Consider the following 19,656-nt stretch of genomic DNA (forward strand, 5'->3'; position numbering starts at 1 on the left):
GTTCGCCGACCACCTACACACGCGAGTTTGCACGAACGGTTAATTATGCCTCGTCGCATTACACTCCCGTGCACCTGTACCTACACAGCTCATCCTTAGTCTGCAATCCACATACATGCATTATTCCACGTTGATCCACGCGAACATGTACGACCTCTATCATCGAAAATCTGTGTTTAACGAGCACGTGAAGCAACGCGTGATTTCACGGGGCCAAAAGTTCCAGCTTGGAAAGAGGTGAGAATTCGAATCATTTTGCGCAATATTTCCCCGATACGCTTCTCCTCTTTAACCGAATGCATTGAATCGCCTGGGAAAATTCGCGTCGATTAATACGGAAAATTCAACGACGGTGCATTAAAGTTTCGATATACGTACGTTTATTATTTATTAATTGTTAAAGGTAGAAATTAATACTGCGCTTTACAATGTAAATTTATGATTTATTTATAAAGAAAAAATCTACAGATTTCACGACGAGCGTAAAAATCAGGTGATTGAAAATCAGTACAGGAAAGGGATATGCGAAATTATTTTTGCGATTTCTTTTATTCCAACATCTTTATTATAAAGTGTTACGTCAATGCGACATTTTTCAGACATACACCCATAGTATCGACTGTTCCAAAAATCGATCGCCTTCCCTGACAAAGAGACAGGCAATAATTAACCGAATAGTTTCATAACTCGAATTCCATTACTAACGAAACAAATCCCATCAAGCGTTACGTCAGTGTGACATTTTTCAGATATGCACACAAACTATTTGTAAATGATTTTCAATGATAAAAACATTCAAGGTTTGATATATTCTTGACCACACGTTCCAAGTCAGTCCCATATAAATACGTATATTTTATTCGTCATCTATTATTCCAGTAGGAGCCTGTCCTCCTTTCAGCACAGGATAAAAATGGCAAGCAGCAATATTGAAGAATTCTTTTAATAGTCGGGGTCGGTAAATTGCCCCGATCGGAGAACTAAAACAGTGCCGCTCAGACTAATAAATAAGGAGAAAAACTGTTACGTGAAGGGATCAAATGACTTATATATAGTCAGGGTAAGCAGTAAGGTTAGCGATGAGATTATTAATCGGCCGTGTTCGTCGACGTGCCGGCACGCACGTGCGTGTAACACGTGACGTTGCTTCTGCAAAATAATTGTTGTCATCCCGTCGTCGTGTGACAGGTTATTTTCCTTTGGACTCGTTCATAATTAACAATGGGCTTTGCGTTGGTTCGATAATAAATCCAAAGCTGGCTTCTACCCCTGACGAGTCCAGTTTAACGCAAAACGTGAGCTCTTCGCGTTTGAAAAATAATGTCAGACCCAGGGTGTATGCAAATACGCAACGAGGGTGAAAATGGATGGAAATATTTCTCATATGTATACATATTTTGGGAATGCTCAGAATATTCACGTAACTCTAATAATACATCTAATAATTTTTTTAAATCTATATATGTAAATACGTATGTATAACGACTCTGTCGTTACTTGTTTGTAATCATATTAAAGAGGAATGAATATATTGTAAAGCACGTGTACATTAAATACTCATTATCAACAATGGTTTATTATTACATTTACGTGAATATTCGGAGTATTCACAATTGTTGATAATGAGTATACAATATATTTATTCCTCTTTAATATAAGCACAAGTGACGACAGAGTGGAATAAAATGTTTATCAATTCAAGTAATTAAAGCACTGGAAAAACGACATTTCGTAAGCACCAGTCTACATTAAATATTCTTATTACACATAACATTTAAAATTGAACAATAGAGCGAAAGTACAATGCACGAAATTGCGAATAAAAGCTGTAATCGAGTGGGTGTAATGCTTTCACGGAATTACGGGGTTCGTTTTCACCTCGTGGCGTCGTCAAGGGGTGGAAAACAATTTTTTCCAACGCCCCTACCGTGAAACGATTTGTCGTATTTCGTGATAATTATACATTAATAATGATGGAACCGCGATAATTAGGCATTGCCAGACCCACGAAGCAATTATTACACCGGTGGCCGTCGAGCCGGTTTCCCGTGTCGTAATTTTCCCAAAATTAAAGTAAATTGTTTAAATGAGAAGTGGCGCACCGCGCGCTTTTATTTGCGTAATGTAATGAAATCCTTCGCCGGTGTCCTAATATAAAGGCTGTCTCGTAATTTTCGAGGAAAAAAACAGGATATTTTCGTTCTCTGTAGAGTCAGAGCCGCATGCTTTTATCGGGGAGGAATAAATTTCACGGAATTTTAGCGGATTACAACATCACGTTCGTAAGATATTTATTAATCTATCGAACAGTCGCAACGTATCCTACCTGACGGGCAAACGACTGTAATTTGTAGAATTTGTGGAACGAGTATCTCGGAAAATGAAATTCGTGGAATTAGTATGGTATTTTTGGAAATTAAGTTGATGGGATTTGTTTCGTTAGTAATGGAATTCGAGTTATGAAACTATTCGGTTAATTATTGCCTGTCTCTTCGCTGATTTTATAGCTTTAAATTTACTCTTTCGATAAATAAGCACGAAGAATGTAAAGAAAATAAAAGAAAATTGGGAGTTAAATTTTTCAAAATAAAATTGGAATCATCAAAAAAATGAAAAATAGATATTTCTGACTGAAAAATGTCGCATTTATGATTCTAATATAAATTTATACACTTTAGTATCATTGAAAGTAGACGAAATATACATACAGTCAGTGTAATAAGTATTCGTACTGGAACCATTTATTTTAAATTGGTTGCTGTACGAATACTTATTACACTGACTGTAGCTGCTAAGAATTCTTACTTTTTCAATTCCATCTTAAGCGTCCTCGATCTAAATAAGATTATTATAGACTAAAGCATACCAAAACCTGAGGTCAAAACCACATTACGCCGAATAATAACGCTTCCACCGACTAGCCGCGTCTTTAATTCGCTTTTTCCGCATTAATATCTCTTATCCGTAACCTACGCGCGAATTTATCGCCTCCACTAAATAGAAACATTTTTAATCAAATTTCCTTTCGCCGTGACAAGCCGAAATTACGCTTTGGAATAAAATTACCGCGAAATGCCTTATTGTTGCATAAATTTCCGTGTCGTCGGGCGCAAGTAAGCTGCACCTCCATTCGTACGAGGATCTTCGAATAAAATTCCTGTCGTAACTCTTGCGAAAGGGGGACGATGCTTTCATAAAGCACGGACGTGGCAGCGTGTGCTCCTCCGTCTTTTTTTCTCTCTCCTTGGCGCAGATATATAAATTCCGTGTAATTTCCAAAGATTAGTGCCGCGTATCCGGTGGAAACTCGCAGCTTGTATAACTTACGAGGGACGTGCTTTTCTCTGCCTGGGCAATTAACGTGATCTATCGCATGGACGTAATAACTGGCACGCAATTGCCTCGACCTTTACTACAATTTAAAAGCTTTGTTCGAACGAGTCTAGGCCACAGATGACTCCAAATTCGTCGATTTCTTGTCTGTACCTCTGCCATGAATGACGCCCGCAGACTTTATACTGTTATGGTATATACATATGTGTTACGAAGGATTTTATATGGGATATAAGATGAAAGATCAAGAGATTAAACATTTTTTTAAACTAGATACCTATGGCTATGGCTTGATGCAGAACCTTTTTGATATTTCAAAGAAGTAAGAGAATAGAGGGGCTTTAAATAAAGAAATTTCAGAATGTCACGAACAAATATTTGTTTTTTATTGAGAAAGTATAGGAAAGATCTATTTAAAAAACAAACAGTTATGTCACGCTATAGCGACGAGTTTTCTGGAGAGGATATGACTCCTCAGAAAGCTGTCAACCAGGTTGAAAAGTGTCGTTTAGAGGTACATTCGTTTGAAGATTCAGTAGCCTTTGGTCGAAAGTTTAAAATTGATCCACATTCCAGATTATAACTCCAACAATTACTTATAAGGATTTCTTTTTGAAATGTTTACATAAGATTCTTGGAACGTGTATCTTTTGAGAAATGCAAACAAAATTTCAGCAGCCTTCTATACCCAAGGCTGTAACTTTAACAATTCCGGAGATATCTTTTCCAAATATCGTCGACACATTTTTGAAATGTATATCTCCTGAAAAATGCAACAACGAAAAACCAATTTGTAAGAAATCTACACATCGTGGACTGTCCCCTTAATAGAAACCTTACCCACGATCGCGCTCAATTCAAGAAACATCTTCACTTCGAGCTAGTAGAAAGAGCGCACCACGGAATAGTGCAAAGTTCGGCGGTCGCCGCAACAGGCGGAATTAAAGGGATGGTTCTCGCCGGCGCGCGAATCCCTTTACCCCTGGAAAGGAAGTTAGAAGAGGAAAGAGTTGGTTGGAAGGTAACAGGGTTCGGCGCGCCGCGGAAAAGTTTGCTGAAAAATGCGGGAGATTGTTCTGGCGGCCGGGCCACAAACATTCCGCACCCTCTCCCCCGCACCCATCTTCCCTCCTCATCGTCCCCCTGTCTTGCTCCATAAGTGCATCGACGTTTCCCGGGCGTCCGTCGATGTATCCTGAAAAATTCCGGCTTCTTCGGAAATAGTCTCCGTTCGGGGTGAATACCCTCGCCATTATAGCGCGTTTTTCCCAGCCACGTCGCGGTCGCATCGGCGAAAACTTTCTTGGCTGAACTTATCGCGTCGGGCAGGAATGGATGCGACGTTCCGTGGACACGGAGGACGTTAAGGTAACGCGTCGAACGATTTCAATCGTACGGTCTAAATGAATCGAGCAATCAACAGTTTCTGGGTCGCCCTGCGTACCAGAGCATTTAAAGCTGCTTTTTAACGCGAAACACCATCCAGCTCTAAAAGCTTTCAAAAAAAAACTTCCATCCTACTCCTAATCCCTGTAAATACCCGGAGGACCTTGCCATGCGGCTTATCCGTTTAAAGACGTAATCAACGTTTTTAATCACGCGGCCTTTTTTTCTCTGGTTACTCGCGAGGCGCAACAACGCGATCCCGCGAGGCGTAAGAGGTTCGAGAAAAGACCACGGAATCCAAGGGAAAAAGGACGAGCAGCCTCGCGGAAAAAAAGCGTCAGAGCCAACTGCGGGGGCACCGAAATGAAAGAAACCCGACCGTACGAGGCACGGAATAGGAAAGAGGATGCGGCGTGCTTCAGCGGATGAATATTAAAATGTAAAGTTCCCCGGCAAATTAATTGCGTTAACGTCAAGATATTTTCGCCCGCGGTCTCGGGACACGCATCCCTCACGTTTCGTTCCTGATTTTCCTACTCCTTCTCACCCACTTTCTCACTTTCGTTCCCTATTTTTCCTCTGTAACCCTGGCCGTGTCCCCTCCCTCTACCCGCGGGCATCCTATTTTTTTCGTTGAACCAGACTGCAGGCCGCCTCCACTCCGATGCTCCTGAATATTCATTAATCTTGCTTTCCTCTCTTCGTCGGAAATGCGCGTCTCGACGAAAGAAAAAAAAAATAGAAAAGGAAAATAAATCCTCCGCCACCCGCTAGCATGCCCCTCTTTCTATAAGGTTCCGACTGGCGCCGGATTGCCATAACGAAATTCTCGCCGCGTTCCACGCTGGTATCGCCGCGAGTATAAATGCCGGGATTTATCCTGGATACGTGTTCAACTTTTTTCTGGCCCGTGCACCATTCGACGTGCACCGCGCGACGATATTCACTTCGGGTCGCGCTCGTGATCGTTCTCGAATCGTGGCTGTCACCCATCATTTCGGGGAACGATTGTTGAGACGTTGGAAAAGTTTTACGATGGAGACGATCGAAGTGATCGCTATTTTTTAGGGGTATATTTGGTGAATTATGAATTACAATGCATACAAACCACGAAATCGACTGTCCCCTAAGCAATTCTTGAAGTAGAAGTCAATTGGAAGTGGGTAAAAAAGTATGTGATTTTTAAACAACAATAACAGAAGAAGTAAACAGCGAATGAACGTAAGGTTTCGTATTTTGTTTTATTATTTCGTGAAGTAAAAAGAAATCCTAGTAGAAATTTCAAAAATAATTGCTTTTGATGGTCTGCTAGCCCTTCTTTTGGAACACCGTTTCTTTGAGATTAAGCTGTAACAAAAACGATATTCTCATAACTTCAAAAACCCTTCAAAATTGTCTTCTTTTTATTTTTTTACTTTTCCGTGCAGAATCTCGCATCCGCTTGTACATGTTATTCGACCACACCCTGTATATTGCATATTCACTTACTGTTTGTACTCGAGAAGAATGTGATAATACGATACTATCGTTCGAATACAATTTTGTCCTACCTCAAATATCAAGCCAAAAATTAAATAAGCCCGAAATAAAATTAGTTGCGAACCATCGTTTCAAGAGAAATAAATAACAAGCGTTCATGGTTCGAGTTGACACATTTTTGCTTTGGTTTTCCGACCTACAACTCGTATTCTCGTTAACAGCGACACGTATCCGAGCGAACCAAGCTACCAACACAAAAAAATCGTCGATTAAACGATCGCGGAACAATTTTCTGTCCATTTTGCCGTTGGCTGACTTCGCGGAGTCTTTTTCCCCGTCGGTCCCAACTCACAATGGCACTGCAAATCGCTTTTCCATTTATTTTTCGAGGTTACGTCGAAAGTCGACTGTCAGGGAAGCACGGGGAAAGGTCCGTCGACCCTTTCTTACCTTGCCTTTCTTTTCTTTCCCTTCGCCCACGATTGCTCCTAAGACAGAATCACTCGGACCGGGAATTCCGTTCGAGGAATTTTCTTCCTCGACGCACGACATTCACTGCCGCAACTTCGATATTTAGGAAGTACGAGTTCGACAATGCTTTTCCTGGTACTGAAACTCAAATGCTTGGTCCAAATAATGAGTAGTGATTTCGTTGCACTTTTAACTACGTCGAGGGGATATTCTTTCTTTCTTGGGTCAAGAAATATATTTTTCTAAAAATGTTAGTCTTGTTGCTTGAGGTCTTTAAAATATTTCTACCAAATAATATTAAAAATACTACACAATTGCCAATGTTATATCAATTTATACCACAGGTCGTCATCTAATTTCACGTTACCGTAATTGTTATTAATGTTTAATCGAACACTGATTGATACTGTATGTATCACAAATGTTTAATTATATTGGAGATATTAAGTTTTAATTGTTCCAATCAATAGATATTAAAATATAGAAAAATATCTCACGAGAACATGACTTTGCTGTAATATTACACCGCACAGACAACGGTAGATACTTTTTCTAAAAATGTTCAAAACTGGTTTGTGATTTCAGTCAACAACCAATTACGTTTCTTTTGAGTAGCTTCGTGTCTGGACGACCTAATAGGTTCCGAAATATTGGATCACGTTAGTTTTGTCCCGCTTTATCGCTGAAATATCACACTGTGAGTCCTCTTCTTTATTTGCTGTTCGTTTTAAGCTGTTTAACGGGACATATTTATTCTGTTACTACCCACCCATTTCATCGCCTCACAGCATTTTTCATCATATAACGGGACATGAATTTCGGCCGTTCGAAAATAAAAAGATTTTCAATCTTAAAAAGTGCTCCTTAAATTCTATTGGACTCGAAGTCCTTGGCTCGATTCATCATTAGATCGAAGACAAACAAACGTCGTATGCTTGAAACCCAACATTCGATCTCGTAAAGGGTCGCGTGACTCTTTCGTGTACCATATTTATTTAATTAGACCAGAAACGACGGTACGGGAGAACGACATTGGATACTGCGAATAGATTGCTCGAGTCCCCCCCCCTTCCCCACCCCCGTGGAGTTCCTAATTAAACCTCGTACGAACTAACCTCCTGAACTTTGACTTCGTCGCGAGTATTGGTTTTCATGGCGACAAGTTGCCCCTTGACGGAATTCTCATGGAAAATCTTCTCCTTTGCCCCAATTTCTCCTGTATTCACAAACATCTGAAGATAATACATTCTAAGATAATATATTCTAAGATATAACTTCGTGGATAATCATCCAAACTTGTTTTAAAGACAACATTTGCCCAAAAACTGAACACGATGATACACTCAGAATATGGCAGTACGATTATTACGAAGCATACTCGCCGTCTACTTCAAGAACTGCTTAAGAGACAGTCGATTTCGTGGTTTGTCGTCCAAGTTTTTGTCATCAGACTCGAAGCAATCAAACCACTTTGGACACTGACTTTCACTGAAGTTCCTCTGCCGAAGACGATCGTTCGGATCACGAAATGACTGAACAGTGGCCCATTCTTTCTCGAAGTAATAGAGCATGATATGGCAGAAGTAAATATCATTATTGACTCACTGGCATCCTTAATGGGAGAATTATGAAGAGATATCTAAATGCGAATACAAAGTAACGTAAAGCAAGAATTAAATGAATTTAAAGAATGAAAAAGATGCGAGACTGGTACATTAAATGTTGTAGTCAATTTATATGATTTCGTACACTTATAAATAAAACTCATTCACTCGCTCCCATCGAATAACGTTGGCAGATACTGACGATATTCGTTCAGAAGTTAAAATCATTTCGTTCGGGTGTAATTGCATCGTGGTACCCACATACAAGCTCAAAGAGTCTTCCTTTAAACAACTTTCCAGACAACCCTTTCGACGATATCGTTCCTCTATCGGGCCAAACGGTTATCATCGTCTCTGGCGCATCCCCGTTCTCAAAGATCGACAATCAGCGATACCATGATAATTCTCGCTTGTAATTTCCGAATGCCAGAGTAATGCGTGCGCGGCAGGAAAGCCGCAGGATTAAGCAAGAGGGAGAGAGAGAGAGAGTGAGAGTGAGGGAGTACAGCGGAAATGGGGGCTGGTTGAAGGCAATAAGAAGGGAAAAGGGTTTCGTGGAGCACCTCGAGGGTGAGCAGGAAGAATAGATGAGACATCGCTAGCTCTATATTTGGCGCGAGGGTGTTAGCTCAAAATAGTTTGGAGTTTTAGGCATTTCAGATATTTCGCGCTGTACCAGAACCATTCAATATTCCGGCGATTCTCGAGTTTCGAATAACTTAGGAGTTTCAAAATTTTTGGGAGTTCCGTGTTGTAATTAAGATAGAAACTGATAATGGTGGTTGGCGTCGAGGAAAGATTTGCTTTTAAACCGCAAATTGCAATCTGAGAACAACTTGAAACGAAAAATTTCAAATTGAAATATTGAAACAATTATAACTCTGGATTGAGGTCACGGATTTCAATGATCAAAACGGGAAACTGCGCGTCTTTGGGTGAAAAATTAATGAAAAATATATTAAACTATTGAAAAAGTGTATTTTTTAGATGCTTCTGGCGGAGAAATATGTAAAAAGATAATCAAATTCAACATCGTAATATTCAAAAGTTCGTAGCTTGCTGAATAGTGAACATTTTAGATTGTAACTTTTTCTCGTTGTAGGTCTCATGGAGCCCTACAAGAAGTATGTAGAAAGTTTTCCTGTCGAATGAAAACCCAATTTTTTAAAAATGAAGGGAAGTTTTCTCTAAAAATTTGCAACTTTACCCTGTCGATTTGCGTAAAAATTTAAAATTATCTATGAAAATTATTTTTCGCTTCTTCGGTCGAAATTAAGCATATTTCGTTAAATAACATATCCCGAAGGAAAGAAGAAAACTGGTTTAAATAGAAGAAGAAGCAAAGAAATAGAATCAGCTGGTTGGAAGCATATCCAATTTAAATGACACTTGCTACACTAAAAAAACAACTCAGACATTTTTACTGAAATAATTATTTAATTAAAAATTCGTTAAAATAATATCCAACCGTGAGTTGGTGGTAAAAGTCCAGGCGCGGAAGCATTTAAAACCAAAAATTAAAGAGGGTAACGCATTCAGAGAAGGGCGAACCCGTCGCCCTTCGCCCTCGCGTGTCTCGAATATTTTTTACCCTGCCGCGAGCTTTGCCCCGCAAGTAATTCTATTTTCCACTGCGCCAAGAATTTCTTCACCCTTCTCCTCTCCTCGAGCCTCGTCCCTTTCGCGTGTATCTTTAAAAGCACTTCTTAAGAGGAGCATTAAAAAAAAAAAAAGAAGTAAAATAAGAGAGAGAGAGCGAGAGAGAAAAAAAGATTAAAGCGACATTGTTAAGTAAGTCGTCCCTGGGGGTTCCGTTTCGATGGAAAATTTTCTTGGACGGTGGAAGCGAGGTTGCATGCACGGTCCCGTAATAATATAGATGACTTCGATGCGATTAGGAACGCAAGCTCAGAGAAGATGACACTTCAGAGGTGCTTACCAGGCGTTCTCTGTCTCTGTTCCGCACTTCGGGGCTCGCTTGCAATATTCGAGTCTTGGTAAGCGTCCTTTCACGGACCCCTTTCATCCCCTCGCGGGGGTGCTCTCGTTCCGTTCGCTACCCTAAAGGACTCCAGGTGAGTATCTGCTACTTAACACGGGCCCCATACATTTTTAATCGGCTAGACCGTGTCTGACATCTTTACGCGAATCGATCCGTTCGGAGATTCAACGACTCGACCGGGGTTGCTTTGTTTGGGGGTTTCGTTGGCTGTTTGTGTGCTTCGTTGGTTCGACAAATGGTTTCGGGCGGGCACTCGAGAGTTTCAGACTGTTAGAGCGATAAATCGGGGGCTTTCGGCACTTACGCTCGCCGTGGAAAGTTTGCCGACTGATAAACGCATTTTTCGTTGATAACCGTTCGAGCATAGTCGGAGTTATAGTATGATTTTGATACGCGTCAGTGGACCAATATAAAATCTTTGTAAACATACCTAGAAAATAAAACCTAAATACTTGCAAAGAAAATATATTCTCTTTAATTTGTATTTGCCGCGCTCCGCGTGGCCTTCGAATTCATCTCATTAGAGAGCATAATTATAAGTAATTAACTGGTGAAAGAGAGGTTATGTAACCGCACACGGTTGAACAGATAAACAGACTGAGTCTAATTAAATAATATAGAGAGAAAGTCGGTGAACAAAGAACAGATAATAATAAACTTTAATCGTTGTTTCTTGTTCGCAGATAAGATATAAATAACGTAATTAACTATAATAAGACTTTAAATAATTTTGTTCGCAGAGAAACAAATTCTGGTTTATTATTCCATAGATTTAACTACCCTTATACACTTTAAACGTGACTCGAGCGCCACGCGCCATCTTTTTTCCGAAAAATTCGCTTTCGCGTGCGTCTTCGCGACCACTTTTCCTCCGTTTTTCCGTCGTCAGTGTACGACGTGTTCCCCTTAAATACACCGTAACGAGGCGTGGCAAGGCCAAGAAACGTCGGGGTTAAAAGCGTTTGGCAAGTCGAACAATCCCGAAACGTCGTACACCGACTCTTCCGGCCCCTCTCCCTCTCGCGCAGCTGACATTCGCCGCCCCTCAGCGACCACCCTTTCTGGTATTACGTTGTAATATAACCCCCCCGTTCCCCAACGAGGGCGCAGCAGGACGTAATAGCGTTCCACGACTATTACTTATAACCCCCGCGCCCACGGCTCGTCGCGAATAAGATTCCCTCTTTCGTCATTCCTCCTGTCGCTTTTCGTCTTCTTGTCCATCCGCTGTCGTCCCTGGATCTCCCGACCATCCCTACGTAACGTTTCCGTCGGCTGTTCCCCGTGTCACCCGTTGCCCTCGATTTTCCCCGCGACTTACGCTTTTTTCACTTACACTGATTTCTAGTTTCGCGGTGGTGTGCGCGTTCGGGATTTATCTCGATGGATCGCCGATGGTGCTTCGTCTCTATCGCGTCACCCCTCGCGGTTCTTTATTGCCCCGTATCTCGCTCGTGTATCTCCGTCGACGCAGGGCGGTCTGAAAATGTGCCACGGTATTTCTGTCGGCGTCGAGTGACAATTTTCGCACGTGACTCGTGCAACGAAATCATCCCGCGCGCCAGTCTTTGCCGGGAGTACAGTGTTCGCCCCTGTCTTCTTAACTTATTTGCTTTCAGGCGAATTTCGAAAGTTTCGTCTTTATTTGTGCAATTATGAATGCAATCGACAGTACACATTTTTAACCCTTCAAAATGACCCCGAGCGCAACTTTAAGCTAGAATCACTACAAGTTATTAATTTTATGAAAATATATTAAAAATTGCCAGAGTTATGATTTTTTTTTTTTTTTTTTTTTAGTAAAAAGTGTTTTTTTACGCATTGCTTCCTTGCTGATTTTTTTTCGCCATTTTGAAAATTTGATAAAAATTTGTTGCCACGATATTCTCATTTTGAAGAGTTCAGACTAATATCCTGAATTTTTATGTGTTGTGACCGACGCGTTATTTCCAGAGCATGTGACCTCGGAGGATTAAATAAAATTTACTAGAAGAGACTAACTTACTACATGTTTTCATAGAAAAAAAAATTATAAAAGCGCCAATTTTAACCACAAAACCATCGATAATATGGAAACAGTCGGCAGTTTCCAATCTCTTTGTAAATAAATCGTAGAAAAGCGCGTAATCGCGAAACTTGCAGCACCAGTTATCGTCGTCTGCTCTCCTTCGAAACACGCCGACTCCGTGGAAACGTAAATGCCGAGGCATTTCGTCGAGGGCAGAGAGTGTTAAACGCAACATTTCTTTAATCTGGAGAAGTAACGCGCAAAGCGAGAAAAAGCGAGAGAGGACAGCCCGGAGAATTCTTCGTTTCGCTAAGTTGGTAACAATTAGTAGTTAGTAACCCCCGAGCGACGTCGTAGCCTGGCAGCAACGATTATTGCGGGCCTGGCAATGGTACTAACGATGCGTACGCAAACTTTACATTTATAGTTATAGCGCCCCCGTCAAGTTGCCGTGACTGCTGTTCTTCGTTTCCGTGGCCGTTCCTTTCTCCTGTTCCTCGTGCTCGATTCTTTTCATTTTCCTGTGCTTGACTTCCTGTGACCATTTCGCGCCTTCCATTCGTCGATTCGACAGATATTCCCCACGACTTCCTTTTTATTTTCGTGGCCAGTTTCTTGGCCCTTTTTTCTTTTTATCATAAACTTCTTGTTCTCCATATTCTTCATCTTGATAGATATTTCTTTGCTTTCTCTGATTATTTCATCCACGACTATAAGCTTTCATTTCTTGGAACCTCTCCACGATTTTACGTGAGCATTTTCTTCTTACATAGGCTTTCTATTCTCCATATTCTCCATTTCGATGGATATTCTCTTGCATTCTGTGATTACTTCCTCCGTCACATTTAAACGTTCATTTTTTGGAACCATTCCGCGAATGGCTGGTAATTTCTCGCAATTTATGATATCCGTGGCTATCTTTATGACCTTTTATCGATCTTTCGAGAAATTCTTCCTGATTTATGTTTTCTTGGCGATTCTTGCGACCTTTTACCGAACTTTTTGGCCGTTTTGCTTGATTTACGCGTTCGCGGCCACTTCTTTTTCCACTTCATCGTTTCACACACGATGGGCACTGTTTTATACCTGTTTTCTTGGATATCTTTATGTTGTATTCTGAATATTCGTAGATATAATGTATTCCCTCTCCCTCGTCCTTTTCGCCTTTTTCGTTTGCACATTTTCTTCTTACTCCTTAACCTTTTTTCTATGACCTCTTCGTTCATAATCTTTTTACGATCTTTCTCTGCAGTGTTGCTGTTTCGTGGCCTTCGACTCCCTCTCGTTAGTTTCGTACTATTACATCTTTTTGATACACCGCTTATCTGTTATTAATCTTCGTGGTTCTATCTAGTTTCTTGCTCATCAACCTTCCATTACAGCCGTTTTTTTTTTTTTTTAAACATGAAGGTGTATACCATGAAACGCTATCATTATTAAATTTGTATCTCTATAGTTATCAGGTTGAATTTCTCAATTAAGAAAATTCGATATTGTTCTAAGCACAGTAGTAATAAATATACAGCAATCGTAACTGAAAAGAATCGAGATGGAAGGGAAATGAAGCAATAGAACTATTAATGCTTCTCTGTTTATTAAATTATAATATTTATTCATGAATATTTTAATTTACTACTGTCTAAATAAGTGTGAAGTTCCGTTAATACAACGTTAAAAAGACTCATCGATCGTTGTTGTTAAAACATTAATACCTTTAAATGCAACTTCATATACATAGGTGAAAGCGTTCTTATCAATGAAAAGTTCACGTTAAAGCGAATAAATTCTGTCTTCACGTATTATTCTTTTCACAGTTTCCAGATCAAAGTTTTCCTCGTTTAGTAAATGTTCTATTCTACAACTTGTATGCCGAAGCTTGAATAGGAACAGCGTTTTATCATTGCAGTTAAATATTAGTCTTTTATAAACAAAAATATGAATGGAAAAAATAGGAACATCTTTTATGGAAGAAATAACAGACCGTGTAGAACTGTCTCTGTAACTCTTTGAGACCTAAATTTCCTGATCGCAGGCTATGATATTTAAACATATAACAGTAGTTATCACCAGCAGAAAAATCTCAAGATGTCAACTCAACAACTCAAGTTATGGACTACAAGTCCATCTGATAGTCCTACTTTCCAACCATTTATTATTTAAAAAATATATTAGCGAATTTATGGATGTATAAAGACCAAGATATAAGTTCTATTTTCAAGGATAAAATAAAGTTCTAACAAAAATTTTAATTTAAAATAAATTTGTTATTTTAAATAAAATAGCTCTGCTGTCATCAACTCAAAATATGGACATGTGTTTCCAGCTCCAAAAGATTTGTCGTCGACGCGCAAAACTTAAAGACGATAAAATACAACTACCATACGAAGAGTACAGCTAACCAAAAATCTATCCATTAAAAAGTTTCAAGCCGAGATCGTTCTACCTGGCTTATTATCGAGTTAGTCTAACAACTGTGTAGAGTCGTCAAATTAAGACAGCGTTACCCCGAAATGGTTTCGTTACCACGAGCGTGGAATTCCCTGCTCGTCTCGACTTAGCGTTGATCCTCCTGAATTGTTCCTTGATACTCCCGGCCCGAGTTCGATGGAGTTCAGCGGTGGTTGATCGTCGTCGGACGAGTGAGGAATCCGTGGAATTTCGAGGGATGGGTTGAAAGAAATCGGAGGGATGCGTCAGTTTTTCTGCGGTTTTATCAGCCTGCTGGCCGGAGGTGACAATTTGTTGAAGCCAGCGTTGTCGAACACCGGAAGTAGATCCCTGACCCTTTGTCCGGCGCCGATGGCTGCCAGCTCGAGCCACCTGAAACGACGTCGAACGCCGCTGAAATATCGTCTTTTTCGCCCTTCGTTTCTATTAATCGTCGCGTTTGGTTCTTCTGTCAGCTTCGAGTTAAAGTAAAATATTTTTCATGGAAGAAAATCAAGGTGTTGGAATCATTTATAATAGTATCAAACTGTAGCTTCTGGGAGACTTCTTCGCTAAAGAAACATTTTTAGTTAACACCTCTATGAGAGAATTAAATTACTATTCTTGATATACAGTGTGATTGGTCAACCAAAACTGAATTGAAAATACAGAATACAGATTTTTTATACTGGCCTTCATTTTCGAGAAAATCGTGTTTGAGGATTCGTTAAGTAAAATGGGGTGAATAGAAACACTCGTACACTCTTTGTTACAGAATGCGCAAACAGGCAAAATTGGTGGCACAAGCGACACGGGGGTGATTCTACATGAACAATTAAGTCGAAAATATAGAATAAGAATTTTTCATGCGAGGCTTTGTTATCGAGAAAATCGACTTTGAATTTTCGTCGGGTACGGGTGCATTTGATCGTGTCTCGTTATAACGGATCTCACTGTAGATGTACAATCCACAGATATCCACGGTTCGATAGTCGAATAGTGCAAGCCGCGAGTACAGGACGACGTAAAGTTGGACGACAAAGGGGGTGGTGAGAGAAATAGGGCTCTCCAGCCGTGATAAATTGAAATTGATTTTGATGCGCCCTCGATGGGTCACGGGGAGAACGTATTGCGAGCATATGCGAGCACATTCATTTCCCACCTGTTGTTTTTGTATTTGGCGAAGGGTTGAGCAGCTGGGTGGAGCGTTTCGGTGGGGAAATATGTGGCCCCATAAAAATCCAGTCCGCGACTCAACAGCATCGTGGTCTCCTCCATGCTGGCCAGAGTAACCCTTATAACGGGTGGCCCCGTGTAAATCGTCGCCGGCTCGTTCTGATTGTGAGTGTCGGCTTTCAGCTTGTCGTTGATGGCTTTCACTAATTCACGCAGCAGACATCCGGTCACCCATCGGTCCCAGTTAGGGAAATGAGAGAGCAAAAAAAAAAGGTTGAATTTGTTCTATCGGAACTATCAAGCTAGTTTGTGTTGAAATTTGCGGAATTAATTACGCGAACGCACAGCTTCGTTCCACCTCGAGCTTTCAAGCTTTCAAGTATATATATATATGTCTATGATGCAATCATCCAATATTAATCCAATGTCAAGTTATGGTTGCAACCGTGAAAAAAGGACAAACTTCAAGTGGCTATACCATCGAAAAAAATAATTAAAACTATACCAAGAAAAGGTTATCTACCAGTTTAGCATGTCTCGTATAATGAATGAAAATATTGACAATCCACAATTGTTCGTTATGTGAAATAAAAATTCTTAAAGAATATCCTTATGATCGACATATTGAATTTTATCCATTAATCCACATGACGAGGATTCTGCCACAGAACATTTAAAAATTTAATCGAAAGCACCCTTTAACCTATGAACACCCTCGATAAGAAGAGGAACACGTACGATCAGCACATCTGAACGACCCCGTTCCCAAAAATGCTCAAACGGCGAGCTCTTATCGCGTCCTATCGCGGTTGTGCGTGGAATACTCACGAACGGTGCCGGTGTTGAGTGGCAGCCGCGTAACTTCGACTATGGACCGATACTTGTACAGGGCGTGCCTAATATCCTCCTCGGGTAATTCTTCAGGTACGTCCAAAACGCAGACGGTGAATGTCTTTGCGGGTCTGCAGGGTATGGCGACCTGCGTTCATGAATACGAAACGTCGTATTTAGAGCCGTTTGAAGAGGAGGGTCCTTTGTGTACCGAAAGATAAGTACCTTCTTGTAGAACCGTGCCCCGGTGACTTTGTGGAAGCCCTTTTTGTAGACCGCCTGAAAATCGTCGATGTTGCTGAACTTGAAGAGTATACCGGTTGCCGTCTTCGTCAAGGAGAACGCGCCGCTGTAACGCAAAGCGAAAACGATGTTTTATCGCTCAATTCCCGTTTATTCTTCCCTCTGGGTACCATCTTGTTTGCCCCGCTCCCGTGTCCGTAGAAATTAAGATAGAACCTCTATTTCTTGGATAGATGAACATTTTGAACACAGAACATATCAGATATTTAATTTTCGTTCTACTTTCGATTCGTTTAAATCAAAATTTCTATCATCAAATAACCTCGCATAACGTTAATTACACATCCCAAAACCGTCTTAAAATTTAATTTATTTTCAGTTATTATGTGCGGATACCAGTTCACATCTGACGACGTTAACTCTAAAAATAGAGTTGAACGTCAATTATCTGAATTAATCCGAGGACATGGGCGTTCGGATAAGGAAATTTTCGGATAATAGAATCTTAATTTTTTCTGATAGTTTCTGATAACGAAAGCATATTTTAGCGAGAAATTACGATGGAAGTAAAAGTATCGTACCATACGACATATTGCAGTTTGAAACAGTACTTCTGCGAAACGAACAGTGTTGCTCAAACATTCGTTTCAATATTGCCCCTTGCGGAGAGACTAATTCGTTTCAATTATCGTTCGTACCATGGTACGATGTTACATCGAAACAGTTTGTGAGTTTTGAATGCAACAGTCCAATATTGGAGTTCCCGTATGTCTATTACACACGTTTGTGTAGTAAACAACGCGGCAGATTATTCCATAATTAATGTCTTTTGTTTCGCTTAGATTCACGTGATTCGAATTACAACCAACATCCGTGATTTACTGCAACGCGAAACATTCATTGGAGGTACTTTCGGACATTACATTTATGAGTTCCGTACGCTTTTAGAAAAAAATTGGTACACTAATTTAGCGTAAAATTAACCCTTTGCACTCGATGATGTTTTTTTGGTATCTACCAGCAACTCGAGATCCTTTCTTAGCATTCTATTGCCACGAATGCTAAGCTTCGATTGACCTCGAAGATGCAGCTCGATTGTTGTTTTATTGGCACCTCGAGTTTCATAGAAATTAAACCTAAAGAAACATTAGATATTGTAGATTTGCTGCGTGGAACTTAATGGTGACTGAGAGTCACCTCTCGAGTGCAAAGGGTTAATCCTTTTTATATAATTGCTTCCATAGTGGCCAGCACCCTTAAAGTTTCAATAACTTTCGATCGAGCATTTAGCACTGTTCCACGTTCAGGGCTATAACTGTAATAGATCCAAAAATTTCTTTCTCAAATTTTTACACAACATTCTTGGAACGCCTATCTTTCAGGAAGTGGAACAAGATTGTAAAAAAATCCAGGAAGAACATGAAACACTGGCCTAACAAAACGTTGGAGAATGTCTAGTGTACGAATAGCGAGGAGAAATGACCGAAATTGAAGAAACACGAATCCGAACTTATCTAGGATTCAAGTTGTACGGGAAAAGGGTTAGCTAAGAATGGAACGATCCATACCGAAAGTTCATTTTCTCGCAAATGGTGGCGGCTTTCTCGATGCTGAGCTCGTGGCTCGGGGTCAGCAGGAAGGCGCCCTTCGTGAGGAAATCGGTCTCGCTGATCTCGGAATCGGTGTCCTGGTCCTGCCAATCAGCGGAAACGCGACGATCCTCCTGGTTCAGCCGCAACAAGGAGCTGCTTTTCGACGTTGACATGTCGTTTTCGCACGTTGCACTGACGTCGTGTCCCTTCTGCGACATCTTCTTATAGCCCGTCGAACTGGGATCGGCTGGCTCGCGATCGAACGTGTCCCGTTACGCGAGATCGACTCCTCAACGAAATCACCGGACATATGCTCTTGACACACTGCTGGACAGTTACGCACCGATACGCCTCTTTTATATTGCTCAGGGAGCTCTATGATCACAACGGTCGAGGACTCTGCCCACGATCTTGCTCGCCACGGTCTTACTTCCTAATCGTCTGAAACAATGGCCGACGAGCAATGCCATCTTCGATGCAAGACCGCTGTCGACTGCATTTTAATTCGCGTAACGTACAGGGGTTCACTCGTCAGGCGAGACAAATTTTTGGGCTGGAATATGTTAGGTTGGTTCACGTGAAGTGTCGTTATTATAATCGTTACCATTCAATATTATCATTAGACTGCGGATCTTTATGCAAAACAAAATCTTCGCGAACGTGCTTATAAAAATTGAACCTAAATTGGAATTTATTTTATTCAGCAAATATTATAACATGAACTTTACTTTCAATCTTTTTTATATTCTTCCATATTGTCTGCATTTTGTAGGTTCTTGCACATTCAAAGTTTCTATAAATACATAAAGATCCCCAGTCTAATTATCATTCAATATTACCCGTGGAATGGACTACAAAGAGTCTGATTCAATCAGATTCGAAGAAACTTTCTACGTACCGTTGCAAAGTGTACAATGTAGATTGTGAATATTTATTTCTGACGGAGATATGTTATCCCAGGTGGATTGCAAATATGATTTTCGCTTTGTAGACTTTAAGCTTTTAAGCTTTATAATTATACATGATGAAGCTCTGATCGTAGTTTTTTTTTTTTTTAATGATAAAGTGACGTTAGATTCGACGGGTTTCCCATTTTACAGTCTA

General features: G+C 40.5%; 1 protein-coding gene and 1 long non-coding RNA gene across 3 annotated transcripts in view; one reads left to right on the top strand and one right to left on the bottom strand.

The window, feature by feature from the left end:
* Positions 1-19,656, top strand: part of LOC128878820 (uncharacterized) — a 145,185-nt gene that overhangs the window by 37,766 nt on the left and 87,763 nt on the right. The window lies entirely within an intron of this gene.
* On the bottom strand, positions 11,218-18,879 carry LOC128878816 (uncharacterized). The gene is made up of 5 exons (XM_054127364.1): positions 18,529-18,879; positions 16,943-17,066; positions 16,715-16,865; positions 15,873-16,089; positions 11,218-15,103 (listed from the first exon to the last, which is right to left on the bottom strand). The coding sequence occupies exons 1-5, from the start codon at positions 18,768-18,770 to the stop codon at positions 14,977-14,979; spliced, it is 861 nt and encodes a 286-aa protein (XP_053983339.1). The 5' UTR covers positions 18,771-18,879; the 3' UTR covers positions 11,218-14,976.

The sequence above is a fragment of the Hylaeus volcanicus genome, chromosome 6 (assembly GCF_026283585.1).
Source record: "Hylaeus volcanicus isolate JK05 chromosome 6, UHH_iyHylVolc1.0_haploid, whole genome shotgun sequence".
Taxonomy (NCBI): domain Eukaryota; kingdom Metazoa; phylum Arthropoda; class Insecta; order Hymenoptera; family Colletidae; genus Hylaeus; species Hylaeus volcanicus.